This window comes from Macrosteles quadrilineatus, unplaced genomic scaffold (genome assembly GCF_028750875.1).
Source record: "Macrosteles quadrilineatus isolate MER2022 unplaced genomic scaffold, UCM_ALF_1.0 Scaffold_5__1_contigs__length_97177068, whole genome shotgun sequence".
Taxonomy (NCBI): domain Eukaryota; kingdom Metazoa; phylum Arthropoda; class Insecta; order Hemiptera; family Cicadellidae; genus Macrosteles; species Macrosteles quadrilineatus.
The window spans coordinates 86768352-86795186 of NW_026542598.1; the positions used below are offsets into that span (position 1 = coordinate 86768352).

Consider the following 26835-nt stretch of genomic DNA (forward strand, 5'->3'; position numbering starts at 1 on the left):
TAAAAGACAGGTTGTCCCGTGGTCAAAAACTCGACCAAAAATATGTATTGTGCAAACTTTACGAATACTTGAACAGTGTATTCGTGGCAAACTTATATTTTTTCACCCCACGCTGTAAATGTGATTGCAATTACTTCCATTTGTTTAGATTTTCTGTTTATATGTTTATTTGTTATTTCGTCACCAGCATGGCAACCCGTAAGGCCCATGTTAACTTAAAATAAAAATCAAAAATGTTGACTTCAAGAAAATCAAATGTAAACATTTCGTTGATATGCAAAGTTTCAACTCAGCTAGTAAAAGTTAAATAATGTAAATGGGGAAACGCTTCAAAATTGCGTAGATGATGGAAATAGTAAGGAAACTGTTGCGAAAAAAGACTCGATTAATTTAAGTAGAAGGTCTTCGATAACCGATTCGCTCCTCGAGTTTGAAATGTCCATGTTTGCCTACTAATATATAGGCTACTAAAGAACCAGCTAATCTTACTCCATTCTACACTCATCGTGCATTCATTGTGTCAAAAATATCCATTTGCCGTTAATAATTAGTAGTTATAAATATATTCGAAATGTAGAACTTATATACTACATCTCAATCAAGTAAGCATGTTATAGCACCTCCCAAGTATCGTTTCACCAAACGTCCAATAGCAATATCTAATGTCCAATACCGCTACAGCCAGTCCAAGTGGGCTGTCCGCCAAAATGATGATTGTAGACCTACTTTACTTTCCACGGCCTCACCGGTCCTCATTCCATCTCAGATCTGTTATGTAGTTCTGTTACAAAACGGGAAAGTCTTTGCTTTTGATGGATTCAAAGGGATTCGAGATGACGAGATAAGTGTTAAAATTTTGTAAGGTAAATTATTTCACAGGTTTTACCTAAACGTAATTTCACTTCGTGAATCTTCATTGGTAAATCAATACAGGGGAATATAAATGATGAATGTATCAATTTCAAGCTGATGAGCAAGCAGGTCTATAGGTAGAGCACGGAACTCAGTCCGTGAGGTCCCCGGTTCAAATCTTGCCAAATCACCAATGGACTTTGTTTTGTGATAATGCCGCAACCCCTGGGTCTAGCCTGAACTAATGTGAAAAACAATCCTGGGCTAGTGCCTAGCGTCCTAGGACAAATATGGGTCAGTTTTAAACAATGAGAAGGGATAAAATTGATAAAACAGAAACTAAAAAAGTTTAAGTTTTGCGTTTGCTTGAAGACCATTTCGCAAGAAAGTGTGTCATCATATTTACTCTAAATTTTAGGGAAACTGATAAATAGTTTCTATAAGATAAATTATGTATAACTTGTAATGGGGTGTTAATTTGTAATCAATGTCAGTTATCAATTTTCGAGTTGGGTAATCCGTTATATAATCAATAGTTTTACACATTTTTGTTCAGAAAAATGCATGAATGTTTTAATTTATTGTATTGTATCGAATTAATTATTCCATGTTTTTTCGTTCAATTTAAAATAAATCTAATTGGTCAGAAATATAAGTAATAAGATATTCAATGCATTTTTAAAATGGAAAAGTACACAAGGAACTCTTTAATTAGTTATTTCATTACAATCAATCAATATTTAAATTATTTGTTTTAAAACAACATTAACAACAATTTAATGTCTCAACAAATCTGTTCCCAATCAATTAGTATACTTTTACACCCCCGTTTCTCACTTAACGAGATATTCAAGAAGTAGGAAATTAAGAGTATTAGATACGGTTTATTACCGGTTTATGGGACTTTTACTGCGTTATATCTCATGTAATCGAGCCGAGCTCGTAATAATAACTTACCAGGCTGGAACTACTCAAACAGCCTCTTGTAGCAACGATCTGATTGTCCACGTTACGAGCTTCGGAGATTATGAAAACGTTTTTATAAATTTTACTTGTTTACTCATTGTTTTCTCACTTTGATGCTGTGGATATGAAATTGGTTCATTTTCCACCTTTCGGAAATATCAGCTTTCTGAAGTATAGAGCATTTGTCATTATCGTGCTTAACACCACAGAACACGCAGGTAAGTGGGCCAACTGTGGGAACTGCTGCTTTTGAAGAGTTGGTCAACACAGGTTTGAAGTCATTTTTCTTTGTAGTCGGGACTTCCTTGTTTGGGCGAAAATAGATACTCGTGATAGAACATTGTCTCTCTAACAAATCTGAAAAATCACTTAGGCTAGGTCTAGTTAAACACATACTGCTCACATGTTACTTCATTTGGCAATTTTCTAACAGTTCACTAAGTAGTACAGGTTTTGTCATGTAGTACTCCATATGAAGAGACTCAGCTGTAGAGGTAAAGTCAAGAATGGTTGTAGAAAATTCTATGAGGCCAACAATATTGTCTTATGTTACAGGGGCTAGCATTCTAGTTTGGTTCATCATAGACTCAATGATAAACTCAGGTTTACCAAATGCATCTGTAACGTTTTGATTATGGCATGCAAGTTTTTACTGGAAACAAAAAGGAGGTTTCACCATTTTGAAGGCTTCGCCTTCAAGACAGTTTCTAAGTCTAGCTAGGTTGTAATCATCAGAATACAGTTTTACGGTATTTTCAAATGCAGAAAAGAACGTAGGCCACTCATCTGGTCTACCACTAAAGTTTGGTAGATGTTGGCGGCAAAGAGAGGTTGGTTGAATAACTTTTTTGACTGAATCTGCTAGTAACTGTGCAGCCGTGGTCATAGCGGTTGATGAACACTGATGAACTGTCGGTTCATTATCCACTTTACGACTTTACTCTCAGATTCTCTCTTCTCTCACTGAAATATTAAGCTTTGACTTATGCTTACCTCAGATCCGCAGACTTGACTACCATTTTGCCGATAGGGATTTCATAGAAGCCCTTATTTCCAGCATTTGTTTACGTCGCTCCAGCTCCCTCTCGTCTCTCAGCCGTTGTCGCTCCATATCCTTCTCCTCCATCAGTCTTTGTCTTTCCAGCTCCTTTTCTTCATTTTCTCCTTCCAGTTTTTGTATTTCCTCCAACTTTTCAAGTTCTATTTCCATTTGTCTCCTGTTGCAAATTGTTGCCTCCTTGTTTGCTCCTGTGTGCATTGTTGTGTTGCTTGATGTTGTGGATTCATCCTTGAACTAATAGAAGTAATGCTGGGTTGTCTCAATGCTACTCCTTGAGTGTCATTGTTTACATTCTCAGAAACATTCTTTGATAATTTGTCGGTATCATTATTTTCTTTCTGATCAGGAGTATACCTTTTTGGAGGTTTAAATTCCCTATTACTTTTTCTGTAAGACATGGTTCTTTTTTAGTTTCGGCACCAATATTAAATTGTCAATTATCAAAGTCAAAATAAGAATAGTCAATTTTAGTACAACATTTCAATCACTATTTATTTACTCATTATTTAACAATAATAAAAACATGTGATAGTTAATCTTCACCAATAAATCATACAACAGAAATATAAAGATTAATCAATGGTCATACATATATATGAAATTAGTCATTAACAACGTTATTTATTCAATTGTTTTTCACCAGTGTTAGTTACCTACATAAGAAAAGTATGGGTTAACATTTTAAAATTGCATAGTCACAGTGGTGAAAACTCAATATTAACCGAGAACTGAAGGAAATGTGTTAGTATTATAGTATTTAACCCACAGTACTAGTAGAATTAATTATCTCCAAATTCATCTCCAAATTCGTTTATGCTGTAGGAAAAACATCATTTGAAACCTAATTTAAAGCTGAGTCTTCTAGCAGCTTATCATTTAACCACCTATTCATTAACTATTACCAATTGTCACTGTACAAAAGAAAAATCTCAGCGCTTGTTACCAAGAACAGAAACTCTTTACAATGGAAGCGTCTAAGCAACAGTTTGGCCAGTTTGTACACAAGTTAGTTAAAGGCCGCCATCTTGTAGGAGACTTGTTAAACTCAATTATCGCCTTTGACTCTTACAAAGCTTCCTGTTAGTGGAGTTAATTAGCTCATCGTTAGGTAGTTAGACGCAGTGGCTATGTAGACCTTAAACCACACTGAAGTACACAGAATAACAATGCAAACAGCTGATTTTCAGTCAACTTAAACCACACTGAACAAAACAATGCAAACAGCTGATTTCAGCCAACTTAAACCACATACATACTACAACATAAATTTATCTTCTTCGTTGAACAACTAGAGACAGTTTCAAGGTTAGTTAGATATGTATGGTTTATAAAGAGTGCGCTTTGCTGTTAATTTTTTTATAAATTACCGAATGCTATTTTCAGTAAACATTACAAATTGTTTGTTATCTTTGCTTGTTATCTTAAATTATAATCAAAAGCTGAAGTACACAAAGTAAAATTGTTGACTTTAATTTGTGCAGTTTATCTCATCCTATTGTACAATTTGAAGAGTGTCTTGGTGTTCTTTTATGTTCTTTTAAGTGCGCTTATGTCGACTAAATAACTCTTTCTTATTTCAGTACATGTTTTAAGACTTTTCTTTACTGTTTATTGTCTTTATTACTTGAAATAGTTTTTTTGACAATTATTCATAAATTTATAACATATTATTTTTAAATCTCTGACGAAATCAAGGCAACGATCTCGTTTCCAGTCATACAACTATTTAAAATGTATCATGTAGCTTAACATGAAACAACCAATTTCAACTAGAAGCCACAAACCCCTTGAAATATTGATGAACCTAATTATTTCTGTATTGACATATTGCTGGTGTAAATTATTTTAAAGTTTGATATGCAGATGGGAAATACATTATGTCAGTTGCTCAGTAGTATTACAGAGCATTTTTAATAATTAATTGACTTTTAGAAAATGAGGTATATATCTCATTATTGACCAGCTGTTGCCAATTTTGTTATGAAAAGAACATAGTTGAGTGAGCCAGTCACAGAATTTTGTAATATCTAAAATTATATTTCTACCTTATTTGGTGTTTCTGAAATAGTTGAGTTGATAAAAAAGATGCTATAGCGGTTTCCATTGTCTGTGCTATACAGAGAGCACAGAATATAAATTTCTATTCTGTGCTCTCTGGTGCTATAACTTACACAATAAGTCATCCTGTCAATGTTACTTGGTTAATCAGTTCGCATATTCAACGGAAAATGAGTAATTTAAATCAACACAATCTGACGGTAGCTCACTTTAACTGCGTAAATTTTTATTGAACAACTGGCAACAACTTTAAAATGGTAATGGTATGTATAGCTCTATCAATAGTCAAAGGTTTAATCTATGCTTTTACGTGTTCCAGGTCAGACAAGCGTACAGAAAACCAAAACACCACCACAGACCTCCCAGACCACCTAACAAGCCATTGAGGTAATAATGAGCTTTGCGGTGAAGATTTTACTGTTTACTTTATTTAAATAAAATTAATAGACTATATAGATATTTTCATTTATGTAATACATTAAAATATTGCGATTTCAACTTAAAAGTAAACTTTGTACCTCATACTTATTTAAAAAAACTAAACAAAATTGAATTCTTTTACTTTTGGTTTTGCAACAAATATTCGATATGATGATGACACAGCTGTCTTTCCGTTACCTGTACTTCTACTCTTTGACGTTTGATAAATTGTTACCAAGAATTACTTGTTAGTGTCTAACAAAGCTTTGTAGGTTAAAAGTCAAAGAGGTTTTAAGTTTTAAAAAATAGTGTAATATTGAAATGTTGGATATTTTTCTATGGATCGTGTTCACTGTTCAGTAACAAAGCTATTATTGAAGTCTTTGAACACTTACAGTTTACAATTAATTTACTATTCGATACCGAAGTATACATCCTATCTATGGACCAGCTGTCGCCATTTTTTTTCTTTGTGTGATCTAGTCAGAGAATGCACTAGGGTTAAACATTTTATTTTACAGCTTACTTTTTGTTTCCAACTTAGTTGATAGGTCGTAACAGCTGCTATAGCTCACATTTGATCCATCAGTTAGACTTGGTTAAAATGTTGGTGTATTCGACAGATATCAGTAATATACATCAGCACAATACGTCAGTGGCTATCGTCAATTACGACGATTTTTTATTAAGACAAATTATGACATATTTAACACGGGTATGGAATGTTCCTAGTTGTATCCATAATAAAAGATTTTACTCACCTTCCCCTTAAAATACACACTATTTGTGATGGCGCCACATATATAAAAATGTGACTTTATAATCTATAATAAGAAATATAATCTAAATCTTCTAATTTCATATCGTGCTTGTTCCAGGACCAATGAGAGGTTGACCATCAGCTCCCCTACGCTAGTCCCAGAGGATTCAACGGACGGTTGGAGGTCGATGACACTGGTCGTACCAGAAGCTCAGGCAGCGCCGGTGCCGCCACCTAGGAAAAAGAGAAGAAAGAACAAGGACCTAGAGAGAGCTGCAGTGTCCATGGACGACTTGAATCTCGATCCTGATTGTCTCAGCAAATCAACAATCTCTCTTCCAGACTTATCCTCAAGGACTACCATGGTCGTCACTCCTATCCTCGAGTCTCGAGTACACGAAGACGAAGAAAACATCAAGAATCTTCAAACTAGCGAAGAAGATATTGATCAACCTGAAATCATTCCGATCGAAAACGAAACACTCTTTAGTTCAAGGACTCTCTTACATTCTAGTTTAGGCTACGTAGACAAACTATCAGCGATCTCAGAGGTTTCAGCTGAAAGCGGGTTTGAAGACAAGGAGAATTTGAAGTTCAGTGAGGAATCGAGTGTGACAAGTGTGGAAAGTGTGCGAGAAACGTTGAACATTTTGGCGCACATACAGGATATCAACAATGTTTGTCAGGTCAGAGTTGATACAGCTAATACATTCGACGCTGAGTATATTAAACCAGAGGAGAAAAGTAGTTTGAAGACAGATCATGTTCTTGACAACGAGTATATGAATCAAGTGAAAGAGAATAAAAGCCTACATCACTTAGATGTCACCGAAACTGAGTCTCAAAATGGTACACATGCCAATGAAGTGACCAAAAGTGAAATACAAAACGCAAACAACCCAACACAAAATATCACTCACGTGAAAGAAAGCAGTGAGGCTCAACAGCTCAATGCAAAAGATAACAATGACATACGGGAAAAGACAGCTGTCAGCAAAAAGGCGTGGTTGCAAAATATCCTGAATGTGGATTCAGAGCCTTATTTCACCCCAGATATCAGTAAAGATAGGCGAGGATCAGAAAATTCAGTAAGACCTTCCCAAGATGTTACCGGTCCCAACTCTTTGCCGAACCATTTACATCTTATGCCTGAAACGAAAACAGCTGAGGGGGTGAATTCCTCCCCTCTCGGAGACACTAACCATTCCGTGCTATTGGACATCCTCCAAAACAATAAGGAAAGTGACACTGCAAACTTCTGCAAAGAGGAATCGATATTTTTGACAAACACTAAAACTAACATAATCTACAAATCTTTGTCGTCCGATAAACTTACGGACCATTCTGGACTGAATGGAAGTGATTCGGACAATGAGTTAAGTTGCAAAACTCTCTTGAGTGATTACTCGTTCCAAACTCCGAAACTCGCTGAAGCTGACTCCGGATTGAATAGTTTATTAGATAAAAGGTCCAACGTAGTGAGTTCTTTTGACTTCAAGGAAATCAAAGGTAGACATTTCGTTGATGTGCAAAGTTCAAACTCAGCTGGTAAAAGTGACAGTAAAAAGAATGTAAATGGAGAAACGCTTCATCATAACTGCGTAGATGATGGAAATAGTAAGGAAACTGTTACGAAAAAAGACTCGATTAATTCAAGTAGAAGGTCTTCGATAACCGATTCACTCCACGAGTTTGAAATGTCTATTTACGACATGTTGAAAGAGTCGAAGAAAAACGAAAACAGTTCGGACGAAGAAGAGTCGTTGAAAATTGTAAAGTAGTTCACCAACAAGACTGTTAAAGTTCAATGCCAAATGAATAAACCAACTCAATTGTTACTTTAGTTTTAAGTTAGTCGGTGCTTAAACTAGTCTACGAACTAATTATTTAACCGTTTTAGTTGTAAATAGCAGTTGTAAAAAGTAACAGCATACCTGAAGTAGGTTAATTTTTAATTGTAGGTTGACGAAATTGTTGAACTAATAAATTATTTGGGAATACATTACCTAACTTGTTCTTACTTTTACTTTCTATACTGTGGAAAACGAATTATTATATTCGAAATACGTATTTTTTTCTTATATATGTAATATTCCAAATTTATCCTGCTTCATGTGGACATTTTTAGCTTCAAATTAAAACCACAATGCTTATTGTTGTTCTAGAAATATAGCATACATGCTTTGTTCGTAAAGTAAACTTGACGTCTCAAGTTCCACGTATGTTAATGCAAAGTTTATTCAACTCAAAATAATAGAGTGGAGACACGATTGTATTCGTTTGTTGATCTTTACCATAATAATATTTACTTGAAACAAACTATATGATAACATGACTATTGATAAACATGACTCAATTAACGTAGCTTACACGTTACATCTTCTTCGGCATGTGTGAGGGTCGAACCCGAAGTAAGAGATAGTTCTTACAAGATTGGGCAAAAATAATGAAATAGCTAATTTTTAAGTTTTATTTTTGAAGTTTGTAGCACTATATAACACTTTTTCTAGGAAGGTGAAAGTGAAGTTCAAAGAGCTCAAAAATGGCTTGTTGTTCTTTCATTTTCCAAACTTGCATATCGAAAATTCCTCTTTTCATATAACCAATTTCTAAATAGAATCTAAACAAACAATTTGTCTCACAAAGTTATTATTATTATTTTTAAGATGATTGGTGATTTTTTTACCTTTTAGTTTGTCCCTCATCGTGGATTTTTAAGCATGTGCGTGGAACTTATCAAGGTGAGCAAGCCTGAACAGGTACAGTATTGCAATGTAGAAGATCCATACTAATAAATGTTAAACGACATCAACATCAGGACAAAACGTACAACATCGCTGTCCTCGATTCGTATCCATTCCAACAAAAGCGACCAACTCAAAACTACTTTTTACAAACTTTGGAACAAATCCTAACTAATACAAACCAGTTGTATGGAAAGAGTAAGTAAAATCTTGTCCACTCTCTACATTTCAAATTGATCAATATATATTGTAAATTTAAATGATTTTGGTGGGCGGTGACGAGAATGTTTGTGGGTTGTCCACTGCCATCCAGATCTCCTCGACCCACTGCCCTCGATATCGCAAATAATTAGCTCTGCTGATCAACGTTATGTCAATAAATTAATCCAAAAGCTAAAATGTAAAGGAACCTGTTTTTAATGTTGTTTCCTGGCAACACAAATACTCCGATCTTAAGACTTATCTTAAGAACATTGTTAAGGTCTACAGACTTTCAATTTGGTAAAATATATTAATCGATTGAAAAAAGGTCTTGGTGAGGATATGGTTAAAACTCCCTGATATTGGTAAAAGTAGGCCTATTGCAATATGGTTGAAACTGTAAAAAACTGTATCTATGCTGACCTAAAACTTGGAGCAATCCCAGTAGCATTTCTTTATGTGGCTTGGACCTTAATTTATATAATTGTCTTCCCAAAACATATCCTCCATACTATAACATATCACTCTACTTATTTTTAAAGCGCCCTTGACACAAATTGGGCAGAAATTAGTATACTAGTTTTTAAATTGTCGTTAGCTTAATATTATAAATCTGAAAGTTTGTGAGTTTGTGCGTTTGTGTGTGTGTTTGTGTGTTGCTCAATCACGCATAAACTACTTGACTGATTGGGCTGAAATTTAGCATGATGATAGCTCACATTCCCGATTAACATATAGGCATATTCTAATCTCAAAAATCCTTTCGGTCTCCGCCCCAGTGGCTCTGTAGTTCCCCATGTTAACCTTATGAGTATTCATATTTAAAAGGGAATTACAGAATTTAGTCAGCTGTTTCAACTTTACAAGATGGTTCTATAATATTTAATAGCAAAGTCAATCTAAAAGTGCATTTTATCTTTAGGTCTTAACAGACCCCCTCCCTACCACCGAGGGAATGCTTTTATTTAACCGGTGCTTTTAAGGTCCAGTGTTGATGATCAACTTGTTTATAAAGGTTTTTAAATTTGGGAATTCACTGTAGTTTAGAGCTGGTTACCTTCAGTTGGTTATCTATTACAACTGTCGAATTGATGTAAACAAGTAACAAAATGTGTGAAAAGTAATGGTAAATCGTAAATAGGCTACATTATTGATAGTTGAAATATGAGGTAAATTATACCCTTTGCGGTATAAGATGTACAAACTACATATTTTAAATATTTCAAATCACTAGTGCTATTTTATACAAGATACACGAACTTTATTGTTAGTAAAATACATAATGCGGTACATTAGTATCTCCTGACTCTTAAATTAATCCTAAACATAAACAAACATAATTTTACACAATTTAACTTCTTCACCTTATAACATATTCTAACATTCTATAATTTGTAAATTAAATTCATCTTTAGTCACTAGCCAAAATGCATCTATTATGAACAAACAGAGCTTAATTAAAATTTTCTTCAACTTCTTTTTAAATAAATTAAGAGGGAAATTTTGAAATTGATTTGGTAGATGGTTCCAAAGTCTTGGAGCAAAAAAAATACTTGCCAATGCTTGTCGACTTATGTCATGCCTACTGATATGGATGTTACTTTTACCTCTAGTGTCATATGAGTGAATTTGTTCATTTGTTGTTTTAAAGATGTTAGCTTTGAAATATATTAAAACTCGGTAAATGATTATGCAAGGAACGGTAAGAATCTCAAGATTTTTGAAAGTTCCCTCACAAGAATTCCCAAAGCTCAGTCCAGTCATACACCTCAAAGCTTTTTGTTGAATGGCTAGAAGTTGATTTATGTTTGTTTTGGTAGTGTATCCACATATTTCGACACAGTACCTACGTTAAATAGGAATAAAAAAGCAGTAGTAGATTGTTTTCAAAGTTTCAATTGAACATACTTTACCAAATCTTCTTAATATAAAAACTGACCATGATAATTTTGTACTAAGGTAATTTACGTGATTACAGTTCAGTGAACTGTTTACCATGAGACCCAAGAATTTAGTTTATTTTTTTAGTTTATTTTTACCTTTCCTTGCATAGTTAAGTCAAATAATCCTTTGTTCATTTTGTACAAAATATACAGTGTCAATAGTATATAAACCACGAATACAAGCTTTCGTGATATAAACCGTACAAGAGTCAGCGGAAAAAGTCATTGACAACAGTCTAATCGTTAAAAAAATTCAGATTATATTAATTTCTTGGATTTAAATTTGTCAGCAATGAAGTCGTCTTTGAAACGTAAAAGGCTAATGCAAATTTACCCTGTTTCTATATTACTAGAAACACAATTATTCTTGGGCACAAATTTCAAACTCTATTAAAATGCTCAATTTGCGCACGGATGTTCACGTAAGTCTTGTAATATAATCTGTAAGTAAATGGATATTATGTAACGATTTGTTGCTGGTCACTGCTATGTCACTAGATGAAGCTAAGGTGAGTTATTGAGCCAGTTATCTCATCTCTAATATTAACTAGACAATAGCAAGTTGACTGATGGGGCTACATGAGACTAAGATCCCGACTACCTCACAACTTTATACAGTTAATTACTAGTTACAAGAACTGGAACCAAACAAATACTACTTCCACTTTCTTTCTCTGTTCAAAAGTATTTTTGTTCAAATCATTTTTGTACGAGTTGCTAATTTTTAAATATTTATCTTAGTTCAAGATTATGCCTCATCTACTTTCTTCAGAAGAGGTATACCATTTCATAGCACAAAGAGCGAAAATATAAATATTGGATCATTGTATGAAGAGTATACAATTATAGTAGTGATGCTGGAGTCTATTGGGGATCTCTGAAATGCAGATGCAATTTTTAGGTGGTTCCAACTGAGGTATTCCAAAGTTAACATAGAGTGTGACGGGATGTTCCCAATCCTATGGAGACGAGGGATTACACGCTGTTGTGCTCAGTTGTTGGTAGTTCCTCCAGGGACTCGAAAGTTAATCTGGCCAGACAGTTTGGAGCAGATCAGATATCGCCATTTAGAAACTTCACGATAAATGTAACATCAGCTAACTCTATTCTCGGAAGTAACGATTGAAGCCCAATTATTGAGTTACGATCTCGCTTGGATATCGCTGTATACCGGTAGTTGTAAGTTGTAACCCATCTTGAGTTCAACAACTCGAAAAAATACCTTCTTTGGATTTTCTGAAGGCGGCCAATTTCCCCTACTGTGTCGGGAGGGAGTCCACACAATGCTACGATATTATAGAAAGTTCAAAGCGAAACAAGGCAGATGAAGAGATACCTCGTCAGTGCTGTGATGCTGAGACCATATGTGTCTAGAGGTGCGAAGCCCAGTGCCCTTGATATGCCTTATGCTGCAATATCCATATGATCAAATAGTAGCCTACAGAATACATTTATTTCACAATACATTATTAATACCATATTACCTGCAACCATCGTCCAAAACTGCGGCATTATTCCAATAATACACTATTCGAATCACTACAAAACTATTAAAAAAAGGTTAGTTCAAAAGGAAGCATCTGTGAAATGGCCTTCCCAAAACTATGCCCTGTATAGGACTACATTTCAGAGAGCTCCCTTTTGAACTTTGTGAACTAATAGCCTACTTAATACTCAAAAATAAATTATTATGAAAATGAAAATGTGTATTTAAAAACCGAAGTCTGGGCCCTTGTCGTAGTTATTATCGTCAATCATAGATAGCTGTTGGATATTAGAGTTAAATAACAAATACCATTAATCAATGAAAGTATATACTGTATGGGAAAATATATTGGTATGGCAAGCTGGAAAACTAAGCAGCTTCATGATAAACAGTTAGTCTAGTTTTGTGTTGCTAAAGATTAATAAAAAAAAGGAACTATACATACCGGATAGCATAGGATTCACAAACATTCGTCACCGATAGCTCATATCGCAGTTATGAAGCATCTTCACACTCGATGAACAAAGAACCAATCGTTTTTTGCTTTGCACTAATTGCTGCACTGCTCACTGCTGCCAGTGCTATGCTATCCTAGGCCTTGATCCTAGGCCAGAGTATGTTGTAGAGGAAGTATCGACTTCAAGTTCGAACTAATGATCGTTGCGATTCGACTGCGATGTTTTCGATTAATGTGTCTAAAGTTTGTGAAGCCTCTTTTCATCCGCATGTCAGATTCATATAGATAGATAGCCTTTGTGAGTTGAGTTTGCCTTGTCTTCACTTTATCCATAGTAGTATACACACTGATTTTATTAACTTTAAACTTTCTGTTCGGATTTGTTTCTGATGTGAATTGTTTATTCTCATTATCTTCATGAGCATGAGCTAGTTCAAGCGTCATGCAAATTCTCTGGAAGGTTAAATTTTGTTTATAGTGGATTTAGACAATAATCCCGAATCTAGGAAATCGGTGTTCAACAGCTGTTTGTATTCATTTCATATTGTGTTACATAAATCTGGAGATGTCAAAGGCTGAGCCTAGTTGGCTAGTTAAATAACCTCTAAAATCTCTAAAGGAATAGCATTAATAGGTTTTGTTTACTTATTAACTTATAGTGTTGAAACAGTGATATAAATATGGCTCTCAAGAAAGTGCGGGGGACTATGGAAAGGATGTTTGACAAGAATTTAACTGATTTAGTGAGAGGAATCAGGAATAATAAAGACAATGAGGTAGGTAGAGTTAATAATTTTAAATGTGTCTGTTCTGTGTTATCTTAAGATTAGGCATAGGCCTAGGCCAAGATTACTGTTGAGCTTTTTTCATTATTTTAGGATTTAACCTAAGTTACTTACTGTAGTCGTAACTTAAGCTAAGGCCTAAAAACAAAACATTGTTTAAATAGGTAGGCCTACCTAACTTACTGGGTTTGAACTTCTCAAGCTCCATGCTCTTGGCCCTGACTTAGGCCTACTTCGTCAATGGTCATCTTCCACCAATCCTAACTTAGGTTTCATGGCATGGCCACTAGAGGTCACATCCTCAGATCAATACTAGGTAGGCTATTTGCGGTTCACTAAGCTAGGCTAGGCCTATCTGCAGATAGCTCTCTTAATTAATCAAGCCAGAGGTAACTTAAGTTAAGGCCCATGCCTAGGCCTAAGTATGATTTCATGATCTCTCATAACTGAGAGATTTGCCACAAACATGCACATCACCTTGCTAGATTGTTATAGCCTAACTTAACTTAGGGCCAAATTCTCTGCAAAAAACTAACTTTATTTGTTTAGCTACAGTAGGCTACCGGTAACTTAGGTTAGGCTTATATTTTTGATGATTTTTAAGTAATTTTGCCCCAGTCCTACCAAATAGCCTAGTGTTAACGTTTGTGAGATATATCTGAAGTTATGTTTGGCAAGTTAATTGAGCAATATTGACGAGTAGTCCCCGATTGGCTGATCGTGGAGAAGACTCCAGATATTATAAGATGTAGGTAGCCTAAGAGCCACCAGCGATTCCCATTATAAACATCAGGTGCATTCCTATAAACATCCCTTTTTTATTTTAGCTTTTTTAGGCTCTTGTAAAGACACGTGAAACTGGCAATAGCCTAGATCATAAATAACCCCGACCCTTCTCATACCGCCTCTCCAGCAAAGTCACACCACAGTAAAACATCACAACCAAGATGGTGTCACAGTTTGCATTGAAAAGTGTGTAGGCCTAAGGGAACAGTCTAAGAAGCCTGTTATTTTTAGGACAACCATCCAATCCTAACAGTCTGTTAGAAAGCTTCATTTAGTAACATCACCTGTAACAAAACGCTAACTAAATCTACTGGATTTTATTTTAATAGGCTAGTAGGTAATATGGGCCTATCATTCCATCAAAAGCCCAAAGAGGCTCCATATAAAAAATTTAGAATTATATCGACCCCACATTTTCCAACCCACACTTAGGTTTTGACTAACAAGTTATTCTTTTACAGGCAAAGTACATTGCTCAGTGTATAGAAGAGATAAAGCAAGAGTTACGCCAGGACAACCTTGCCGTCAAAGCTACTGCTGTGGCTAAACTAACCTATGTAAGTAAAGGGTGGTTACTGTGAGAACAATTTAGCATAGTAAAGTGAGGGCTTCCAGAATAGCCTACCACCTAAATACAGAAAAATATTAGAACTGCAGATTGTTGAGGTTTCTTTAAGGCTAGGCGCACACAAGCGATTATTTTGAGGCGACTATTTCATCAGCCGATCTGTGCATCATGTATTTGAATGGAAGCGCGCACACAGGCGATCGAGAATTGCGCTGATTTTAAAATCTGGGTTTTGCCACAGATTCGTAGGCGAGGCGATTGTCGCCCGAAAATCTTTAACGTACAGATTGTTATCAGTCCGCGCACACGGTCGACTAAAAAATCGGCCAGTGACTTGTTGTTCTCCACAGGAGTAGTGTGAGTTGTGTTGTTTTCTTTGCTAAAAAGGCCACAGCTGTTAGCCTATAATAAAAACTGAAACTTTCAACAGACATTATATAGTAATTAGAGAACTTTTTACTGTCATCACGTAAAGTGTATTGTCTATAAAACTGTCGATTTTAAAGTCTCTGACTTACTATCGGATTAACCCAATATTTAATTTGTCTTCTTTTTTTCTTTGGTCTAATTAGAAGAGCACAAACACAGGTTAATTCAACAAATTCAATTTTAGGATAGCTTAAACGCACTAAAAAAAAATCAATTTCTCGACTAAAAAATCGCCACGTGTGCGCCTAGACAAAAATCAAGGGGGATTTATTTTTGGCCGATTTTTTTATCGGCCGATCGAAAAATCGACCGTGTGCGCTAGGCCTAAATGCAGAAAAGATTGTGGCCTATTGTGCCTTGCGTTCATAGTGCAATTGCAAGCTATAAAACTTTAGCTGATAGAACAAAGTCCTAAGGTTTACCATTGAAAATATTATTGATTTTGCTTTACGTCAACCAATAGGATGAGTTTATCCACAATAAGGTACGTTAATCCATTGAATAAGGTTAAACCACTATTTAAACCACTATCATAGATGAGTTTATCGTTCACTAAAACAAAGTTCTGCTTTCAATATTAGCCTACTTTGGTAACGAATCTACTCATTTTCAAATGACTAGAGAATGTAGCCTGTTGGCCTAATTGTTTTACAATTTGTGTAAATTCTTATATGTCTGTTTCAGCTTCAAATGCTTGGCTATGATATGAGCTGGGCTGGATTCAACATCATTGAAGTAATGAGCTCTTCTAAGTTTACATATAAACGCATAGGATATTTAGCATCCTCACAGTGTTTTCATGCTGACACAGAGGTCAGTATGAAGTGATATTTGTTTCACAATTAAATATATGTTTATATTTTTAACATTTAAACTTAAATTGTTACCTCTGGTAAAACATGTTTTTCTAGCCTGTTCTATAGCCTGAACACCAATATTTTAAATAAGGTTTTGTTCTCCTCTATAAGTAGGCCTAAGCTTGGAAACCTATTTTTTTAATCTTTGGATTAGGCCTCTATTGTTCAATATTTCTCATGAAATTTGTGTTCTAGACTTAGAATCAACTGTTTTAGTAATATGACCTTAATTTAAATTTAAATTACATTCATTCTTTACTTATCTTTCTCTTAAACTTAACTGGAATGTGTTGAGGTCACAGTATAGGGAATCTTAGTGATCATATTTGACATACTTTTATCTTTCAAACTCCCTGGGTCTAGGTTTATTTTTTAAATAGAAAGATAGCCTATATTATGTTTATTGTTTGTTGACAGCTGTTGATGTTGACGACAAACATGATCAGAAAGGACCTGAACAGTCAGAACCAGTACGACGCAGGACTTGCTCTCTCTGCACTGTCCTGCTTCATCAGTCCAGACCTAGCCCGTGATCTGGCTAATGACATTATGACACTGGTAATAATATTAGCTTGTAGAATGGAACTAGGATGGTTCAAATAGGCCTACTAAGGGTTTAGTCGAGGGAGCAAGCTGCTGTAGTGGTTAGAGCGCGCCGCCAAGTCACCAATGGATTTTATCCAAGTGATAATGCCGCAACCCCTAGGTCTAGCCTGAAGTAATGCAAAAAACAATCCCGGACTCGTGCCTAGCGTCCTAAAACAAACAAAAAATCTAAGGGTTTAGTCAAATATTTTGCTTGATTTTTACCATCCTGAACAATGCTTAAACTAATGAAAAGCTCAAAACTGAAAAATTACAACAGCACAATGATATGTTAAACAAATTTACTGTGACTAGTCAAAGTCAGGAGGGTTGGCACCGAAAAAGCATGTGGGAAAGTGATTGACCAATGGTAAATAATGACAAAAGGTCAGCAAGCGACTAGTGGGGAGTGAAGCCATGACCATGTGTTTGCAGTTTTAGGCCCTATTAAAACACTGTGCTCGCGTGGATGCTGTTTTCTGTGCGTTTTTCTTTTTTTAAATCTTAAAATAAAATAGTAGACTCTCTCTTATCTGGACATCAGTTCAACCGGACTACACTTAGCAGAAGTGACAACTCTTTAACCCGGCAATTTTGTAGACCCCCCCTTCTGTTTAAGTTGACTGGATTGACAGGAAGTGGGGGGAACTGAAACAACTTCTTGTGGGAAGAATTTGAGACCAGCGTTGACGTACGTATTAAATAAAATGATCTCCCAAATTTAAGTAAAATATAACTTATTTTAATTACTTTATGAGTGATAGATATTCTAGACGTTCCTAACTTAGGCCTAACGTCCTTGGGACATTTAGGGAATGTTGGTTTATCCAGAACGATCGTTATCCAGACTAACCTTTGTCCCGAGGAGTTGTGATAAGAGGAAGTCAACTTTAGTTGTACAATGCTTTAAAATTTTGCAATCAAAAATAATATTTGAATTACCCATTTAAGGTTTTAAAATTAAGGAAGTACAAATAAATTAAGCATGTATGTTACGGTTTCCAATAGTAAATTAATATTTATTATTCTTAGTCTATGAACGATTCACTTTATTAAATTTTATGAACTCATAGCATGTTCTCAATTTTTGTACAAACTAGAATAGTGCTGCAATGTTAATGGGATTTGTATTCTGTTTTGTAGCATGCAAAATAAAATAAAATAAAATAAAAAATAAATTGCGTTTTTTTACAGTTGACTTCAACAAAACCTTATCTAAGGAAAAAGGCAGTGCTGATGATGTACAAAGTGTTCTTAAGATTCCCTGAAGCCCTAAGGCCTGCTTTTCCTCGGCTGAAAGAAAAGTTGGAAGATCCTGATTCAGGTTAGTAAAAGTTGTGATAGTCATTATAGGCTAATTATGGGCATTAACACGTTCATAGTCAGGTATATAGTGTTAGTGAAAGTATCTAGGCCTACACTAACCCTTGATCGGAAAAAATATTTTTATGTTAAATCTTAATGGGTACTGGCCGCAGTATTTTAAACGGTGAGCTGGGATGAATTTCATTTTGGTTGTCCTTGTAGTTTGGAGGTACAGGGGTACAGACAATGGAAACTCCTAAACGCTTGGCAGGCCAATAGCTTTGGAAGAACTGTTTTTCTATGTTTGTTTAATTGTGAAAGGCGTACCTAGAGAGAAACTTCAAACTAAAAAAAGAAAACCTGGTCCTGGTGAGAAGAAGCTATTGTTGTGGCTGCAACCAAACATAGAAATACAGTGAGTGGTCAGAAATACAGTAAGCGGTATTAACCTTGCGAACGCCGAAGACTAATTTTCACACTTTTTATGACAATGACAAGTCTAAGTATAACAATGTATTTTGTACTATAACAATGTATTATATCTTGATAAAAAAATAACAATTTATTTTTAATTTCTTAGGAGTGCAGTCTGCCGCAGTTAATGTAGTTTGTGAGCTGGCGAGGAAGAACCCAAAGAACTACCTTAGTCTTGCGCCTGTCTTCTTCAAACTGATGACTACATCTACCAACAACTGGATGCTAATCAAGATCATCAAATTGGTTAGTTGTGTCAACTAGGCCTACCTACATTAAAAAAAGTAGCCTAAAATAATGTATCAATTTCCCCAATGGGATTATGCAGAAATTGAAAACCTTATAGGTTAGTTAAATGTACGGTTTTAAACTAAAATGACTGAAAATTTCAAGAATTCAATTTCAAATTCTATATTCACTAATAACATCTTGGAAAGTAGGCTACAAAGTACAAAGAAAGACTGTCGTCATGCTAATAAGTAAACTAGGCCTAATAAATATACTGAACAAAAAAAAATATTTCTGCTTACATCCATTATAAAAAACAACAAATAAGATAATGATTAATTAACACCATCAGGTATGTGTTCATATATGAATTCTGTTTGTAAAATAATTCTTGTCCGTTTAGAACAAGAATTATTCTATTTCTTAGGGGGAGGGGTCTACTGTTTTTCCAGTTGTCAATTAATGGAATGTCAGCCACCATTCACTTAGCCCTCCAGCGTAACTTTCCAACGTACCAAACTCCTATTTGGGAAAAAAATCTTCAAAAATTTAATGACTTCCACGCACAGAAGTGAATTCTCCTTTATGTGGGAGATAATTTTGATTACCGTAATTTCATTTCAAACGCTTTCTACAGAAAATTTGTATAGGCCCACAAAAGTAAAATACATTTTTGTACTGAGTTTAAATTATTTAGCCCAATATCTTTATTTGCAAAATAAATTATATTTAGATGTGAGCTTATCCACGGATGTGTCTTGCCATCTATATGTTGTATGCTATTTTGAGATGACTCCTCTACTAAAACTATGTTATCTTTCCAAAACTGGATAGTGAAGATGGTTGATCATTTTTATTTCCTTGTCTAGTTCTAATCATGCATGTTACAGTTTGGAGTGTTGACATTGATAGAGCCACGGATCGGCAGAAAACTTTCTCAACCACTGATCGAACTGATCTGCAGGTAACCTAGTTTAGTCATGTTTGTTCTCGTAGTAATCCTCCTGTATTGTTGCAGTTTGGAGCGTTGACCCCTTTAGAACCTCGGCTTGGTAAGAAACTCATAGAACCCCTCACCAACCTCATCCACAGGTAATTATTACCAGTATTTATAGTTTTATGTAAGAATTTTAATTAAATTATAATTTCAATAATTTACAACTAGCGTCTTTGTAAAGTATTATATTGTTGAGCTGTTTTAGGAGGCACAATTTACGTAGGTGTTGAAATTGGTTTTGTAAAGCAAAACTTTAAGTAAAATTCCACTTGGGAAGTAGTTATACTGTAGACTTTGTGTTTTGGTATGGGATCAGTGTAGTTTTTATTCCAAAAGGGTACTTAGAAGTAAAAAGATAATTGTTTGTTATAACTTTGAAACATTTTGTCAAATTTCTTAGAGGAGTAAAAACCAAGAAATTATGTGATTATTCTCACAACTGCACGCTGTTTAATTTGTCACGTTCCATTTAACATCCATAACCAAGTCAAAGTTTTGAAAATTCTAGTTATGACCAACAGATAGCTTGTGATCATTGATTTGGCCTATAATCTTAATCTTACATGTATTTGTATTTTCAGCACCTCGGCTATGTCGCTGCTCTATGAGTGCATCAACACTGTAATTGCAGGTAACTATTTAAATAGGCCTAAATATTTTCTATTACCTATTATATTTTGTTATTGTACTGTAACTTTACTTAAAAGAAGTTGGCAACAAAAAGCTTTCTTAAAATAGATTACAATACCTATATAGTAATCCCTGGTTGTTGTAGGCAACTCGTTTTGGCTCTTAATCTGAACCATCATCAGGCCTATAAGGAGTCTAGTCATGCTTACTTGAAGGTTGTTAATGTAGTTCAATAGTAATAACAACAGACAAAAAAATAAAACCTACAACTTTTACAAAGAACACTAAATTAACAAAAGGACATTCACATAAGCCACCTTGACCGCTAGTCTATACTTTACTTCAGCACGGTCACATTTGCCACAGAGAAGGTGAAATCTGCTAATGGGACAACTGTGCGCTTTTAGCTCTAGTGTGTTGTGCTGGAAATATACTTGTGACGAGCAAGGTAGAGCCTGAGCGACTAGCATTGTGCGGAAATTCCTATCGTACAGGGCACGGGTCTTCCTCCATCCTGAGCATTGTAGTACATGAGGGCGAGGGGGTGGTGTTGTACTTTGCGCTTTACACCAGCACTAGTACTAGACACCACTTACTTGTATTATTGAATGCTTCCTCTGTACCTTACTTCTCTGTGTGTTCGCTTAAAAATGTCAATGACTTTTTTATTCAGTGTTTTTTTTTTATATCCGTTCATGTTTCTTCAAGTTCTTGTCTGTTTGTTATTTATTGAACACTATTAATGACCTTCAAATGTAGTTACGACATGACTCTTTATGAACCGGGGGCCTGATGATGGTTAAGAGAAAGAGCCGAAACTAACTAATTGCCACTAGCAACCAAGGATTACTAAAAGCAGTTATTGTAAACCATTTGAATTTAAGTATAATACATTAACCAGGAGGTGTATACAGGAGGTAGATTTCCCATATTTCCTTGTTTATCCGATTGTTTTCATTTCCCACATGTGTTATTTTCTGTCTACTGTTTATCTGATTGTTTTCAGACCGCTGATAATACATTTTGGTTTTTTAATAGATTTTTTCAACTGTTTCAGTTCTCATCTCCATTTCCTCTGGAATGCCCAACCACAGTGCCTCCATTCAGGTAACGTTCATGATCAAATATTGTATTTAAGCAAGGTAAACATACAATTTAATAATACAATAAATTATTTGTTTAATTGCAAGCATATAATAACTAGTAACTGGACAGTTATAAAACTAAAATTAGGTGTTTCTTGTATTTTTTATTTTTTTTATGTGTTGATAAATCAGAAAATTTCTTTTGATAACATTTAGTTTTTCTATTTCTCTTGCTTTCATTATTTTCAAAAATTGTCTCTAAAAACATATTTTAATATAGTAGCTATTCTAATTTTGGTGGGGGTGGGTTGCAAAATTTTAAAACCCAACACCGTTACGGCACTAAATTTTCTGTTTGCATATCTTTAATTATTATCAAAATAACAGTGTTTTGTTTTTTAGCTTTGTGTGCAGAAGCTAAGGATCCTCATTGAAGATTCAGACCAAAACCGTAAGTAGCCATTGAAGTTCAGCCTTATATTTTAAGTAGCCTTATCGTCCGATTATTAAGCATTTACAGATTGAATCAAATACAGAATCAAAACGAAACGTTTATAAGTTTAAATAAATTACTGCTAGGATAACTTTATGATAAAAATAACTCGAGCAAAATAAATCTTCCAGATCAGCCTTATCTTATTATTATTACAGGACCTATATAGGCTACCAATTTCAAAACTGAATAGGCACAAGTTCAACCGTGGAAAATATCTCAACCCAATTTAAGAGGTAAATTTACCCAACTTCAAAGCAAGTCTTTAAAAATTTTGCATGGAATTTATAAGCATTGTTTTTTTATAAATAGAGTTTAGTTACTTTACAATGACTGAAAAAATATAGTCCAATTTACACAAAAAAGGTAACTAAACATAACAAAGATATTTTATCCTGATGTAGAACGTTTTAAAGAGGAGATCAGTATCGAGGTGTTTAGACTTCTTCAGAAAAAAAACCCGACAAGATTGAATAGATACAGCCTGTCAGTTAAAGTTAAAGTTCAGAATTCTTTGTTCTTCTACTCCAAATTCTCTGGAGTTCTCAAAAATTTCCATTTTTGACAGGAAAGTGTTTAATCAGCTTGTTCATTGATGTTCTTGTGCAATGTTTCAGTCAAGTACCTAGGCCTACTTGCCATGTCCAAGATACTCAAGTCTCACCCTAAGTCTGTCCAATCACATAAGGATCTGGTAATGCAGTGTCTAGATGATAAGGACGAATCCATCAGGCTGCGAGCATTGGATCTGCTCTATGGAATGGTCAGTGATTCATATAGTTACTTTATAATTCCTTAAGTTATTTTAGAGAGTTATTTTGTAAACTCAGAATACAAATAATTTGTAGTCTTGAAAATCAATTAGTGAACAAGACACAAGCTATTGAGAATCATTATCATGGGCAAAAATAATTAAACATAGACCGGACACTAGTGTTGTGGTTAGCAATGTTCTGGTGTCCACCTCTAGGAGTGCTGTTAAGGTATGGCAAACACTGTTGCGGCTAAAGTGATAGCAACTGTTGCCATGACAACTTGTTTGTTGGGACCAGTGTTGCCAATTTCGGAAATCCTGGAATCCGGGGGATTGGAGTTTACTGACTTAATTAATATTGAGCAGTAACTTAAACGCTTGGAGAGCTACAGCAATTTGCAAACGGTTAAGCCGGAGGTAAAGGAATATTGAAAAGTAGGTCTGTTACTTCGGTAGCATTTCATTTGCAAGAGTGTTAGTGCTGGTAGCAGACAGCGAGGAGCCGACAGCGGGAGCAAATCAAACACCGAGCACACTCTAGCGGCACATCGCGGAACCTTCCTTTGACAGTCTATATTTATTATATTAGTCTATGCTATTATCACTGAATAAATTAACGACTCACTATTTGCAGTATATTTTACGTTATGTCTATATTTATTCTGTGTTCCAGGTGTCAAAGAAGACACTGGTGGAGATAGTGAAGAAGCTGATGGTTCACATGGACAAAGCAGAGGGTACGACCTACAGAGACGAGCTACTGTCCAAGATCATAGACATCTGCTCACAGAACAACTACCAGTATATCACCAACTTTGAGTGGTTAGTTGAAAATCATATAATCTCTAACAAATTAGTGTATTATTCATGTTAGAAATTTCGGGAAAAAATATTTCCATTTTTTGGGACAGGATTACATTTGATTCCGGAATTTTTCAGGATGGGATTTGATCCGATCATCGGAGATTTTGCCGCTTCACGAGTAAAAACGCAGGTGACGAAGTCATACTGACGATCACGCCGTGACCGCGGAGTTATACCGACGATCATGCCGTGACCGCGAGTCATACCAACGATCACGCCATGACCGCGGAATCATACCGACGATCCCGCCGAACCCGCGAGTCAAACCGACGATCGCGCCGTTACCGCGGAGTCATACCGACGATCGCGCCGTGACCGCGGAGTCATACCGACGAACACTCCGTGACCGCGGATTCATACCGAAAATCCCGCAGAGACCGCGAGTCATACCGACGATCCTGCCGTGACCGCGGAGTCATACCGACGATCGCGCCGTTACCGCAGTCATACCGACGATCGCGCCGTGACCGCGGAGTCATACCGACGATCACGCCTTGGCTGCGGAAATATACCGACGATCGTGCCGTGACCACGGAGTCATATTGACGATCACGCCGTGACCGCGGTATCATACCGACGACCGCTCCGTGACCACGAAGTCATACCAACAATCACGCCGCGACCACGGAATCATACTGACGATCGCGCCGTTACCGCAGAGTTGTACCGACAATCACGCCGTGACCGCGAGTCATACCGACGACCCTGCCGAGATCGTGAGTCAAACCGACGATCACGCCGTGACCGCGGAATCATACCGACGATCGCGCCGTGACCGCGGAGTCATATCGACGATCACGCCGTGACCGCGGTTTCATACCGACGATCGCGCCGTGACCGCGGAATCATACCGACGATCGCTCCGTGACCACGAAGTCATACCAACGATCACGCCGTGACCCCGGAGTCATACCGACGATCGCGCCGTTACCGCAGAGTTGTACCGACAATCACGCCTTGATCGCGGAGTTATACCGACGATCGCGCCGTGACCGCGGAGTCATACCGACGATCATGCCGAGACCGCGAGTCATACCGACGATCACGCCTTGGCCGCGGAAATATACCGACGATCGTGCCGTGACCACGGAGTCATATCGACGATCACGCCTTGGCCGCGGAAATATACCGACGATCGTGCCGTGACCACGGAATCATACTGACGATCGCGCCGTGACCACGAAGTTATACCAACAATCACGCCGTGACCACGGAATCATACTGACGATCGCGCCGTTACCGCAGAGTTGTACCGACAATCACGCCTTGATCACGGAGTTATACCGACGATCATGCCGTGACCGCGAGTCATACCAACGATCACGCCATGACCGTGGAATCATACCGACGATCCCGCCGAGCCCGCGAGTTAAACCGACGATCGCGCCGTTACCGCGGAGTCATACCGACGATCGCGCCGTGACCGCGGAGTCATACCGACTAACACGCCGTGACCGCGGATTCATACCGAAAATCCCGCAGAGACCGCGAGTCATACCGACGACCCTGCCGAGATCGTGAGTCAAACCGACGATCACGCCGTGACCGCGGTATCATACCGACGATCGCGCCGTGACCGCGGAATCATACCGACGACCGCTCCGTGACCACGAAGTCATACCAACGATCACGCCGTGACCACGGAATCATACCGACGATCGCGCCGTGACCACGAAGTCATACTGACGATCGCGCCATGACCGCGGAGTCATACCGACGATCGCGCCGTTACCGCAGAGTTGTACCGACAATCACGCCTTGATCGCGGAGTCAAACCGCCGATCACGCCTTGACCGCGGAGTTATACCGACGATCGCGCCGTAACCATAGAATCATACTGACTATCGCGCCGTGACCGCGGAGTCATACCGACGATCATGCCGAGACCGCGAGTCATACCGACGATCGCGCCGTGACCGTGGAATCATACCGATGATCACGCCATGACCGCGTAGCCATACCGACGATCGCACCGTGATCGCGGAGTCATACCGACGATCGCACCGTGATCGCGGAGTCATACCGACGATCGCACCGTGATCGCGGAGTCATACCGACGATCGCACCGTGATCGCGGAGTCATACCGACGATCACGCCGAGACCGCGAGTCATACCGACGATCATGCTGTGACAGCAGAGTCATACCGACGATCGCGCCGTTACCGTGTAGTCATACTGACTATCCCTCCTTGACCTTGGAGTTATACCAACGATCACGGCGATCATGACCGCGAGTTATTTTGATGATTGCACCGGAACCGTGTGTTTTTTGCCTTTTTTGGTAACTGCCATAATCCAATTTTAGTTGTTTAGCCCTAATCCACAATTTTGTTATTTTTTCAAATCAATCAACTTGAGAGTTTTGGAGTAGTATTTTGGAAAACTATTTGGTAACATAGGCTACTTTTTTATATTTTTTAGCCTATTAAAAGTTTCCCAACATGTTTTTTACCAAACTTTATAAATTTAAAAGTTGTGGCCCTAAAAATTGCTAAAATTGTACCTATATGAGCCACTAAATCAACATTTTACATTTTATACAGATTCAAACTGAAAATAAGATTTGAAAGTGTTTTGAGGTTGTGACACTCTTTGTAAAAATCTAAAGCTTTTTTCTTGGTTAAATTAAACGCTATCCATAATGGTTATGGTTATCTATCCATTCCTTCTCCCTTATCATAGTCTTAGCCAAAAGCTAACATATCCTCCCAAAACTACTCATGTTGCTTTTGTTTAGAACACGTAAAACCTAACCACGACTTTATCCCGCAGGTATGTGAGTGTCCTAGTAGAGCTGACCCGGATGGAAGGTACACAACACGGACCACTAGTAGCCACACAGATGCTGGATGTCGCTATCCGAGTGCAGGCTATCCGTGGATACGCTGTACGGCACATGGCTCTGCTGCTGGAGAACACTCACCTTCTCACACAACCTGGCTCCAAGATGGCCGACGTGTTGTACGCTGCCGCCTGGATCGCGGGAGAGTTTGCAACGTGAGTTGATCAAGGTGGAACTTAAACGTTATCTAACCCTTTCAAGACTG

At 37.0% G+C, this 26835-nt stretch overlaps 2 protein-coding genes across 2 annotated transcripts in view; both read left to right on the plus strand.

The window, feature by feature from the left end:
• LOC128995973 (uncharacterized) overlaps positions 1-8121 on the plus strand; it is a 37722-nt gene extending 29601 nt beyond the window's left edge. The window contains exons 3-4 of the mRNA XM_054421068.1: positions 5256-5323; positions 6235-8121. Coding sequence (XP_054277043.1) covers positions 5256-5323; positions 6235-7897 — 1731 coding nt within the window. The 3' untranslated portion in view covers positions 7898-8121. The remainder of the gene's footprint in view (positions 1-5255; positions 5324-6234) is intronic.
• A 5143-nt stretch (positions 8122-13264) lies between these two features.
• The window catches only part of LOC128994104 (AP-3 complex subunit delta-1-like), a 28253-nt gene continuing 14682 nt past the window's right edge, over positions 13265-26835 (plus strand). The window contains exons 1-13 of the mRNA XM_054418365.1: positions 13265-13723; positions 14980-15075; positions 16200-16328; positions 16790-16930; positions 18152-18281; positions 18843-18982; positions 19983-20056; positions 20543-20592; positions 21649-21698; positions 22079-22127; positions 22787-22932; positions 23597-23745; positions 26561-26785. Coding sequence (XP_054274340.1) covers positions 13628-13723; positions 14980-15075; positions 16200-16328; positions 16790-16930; positions 18152-18281; positions 18843-18982; positions 19983-20056; positions 20543-20592; positions 21649-21698; positions 22079-22127; positions 22787-22932; positions 23597-23745; positions 26561-26785 — 1475 coding nt within the window. The 5' untranslated portion in view covers positions 13265-13627. The remainder of the gene's footprint in view (positions 13724-14979; positions 15076-16199; positions 16329-16789; positions 16931-18151; positions 18282-18842; positions 18983-19982; positions 20057-20542; positions 20593-21648; positions 21699-22078; positions 22128-22786; positions 22933-23596; positions 23746-26560; positions 26786-26835) is intronic.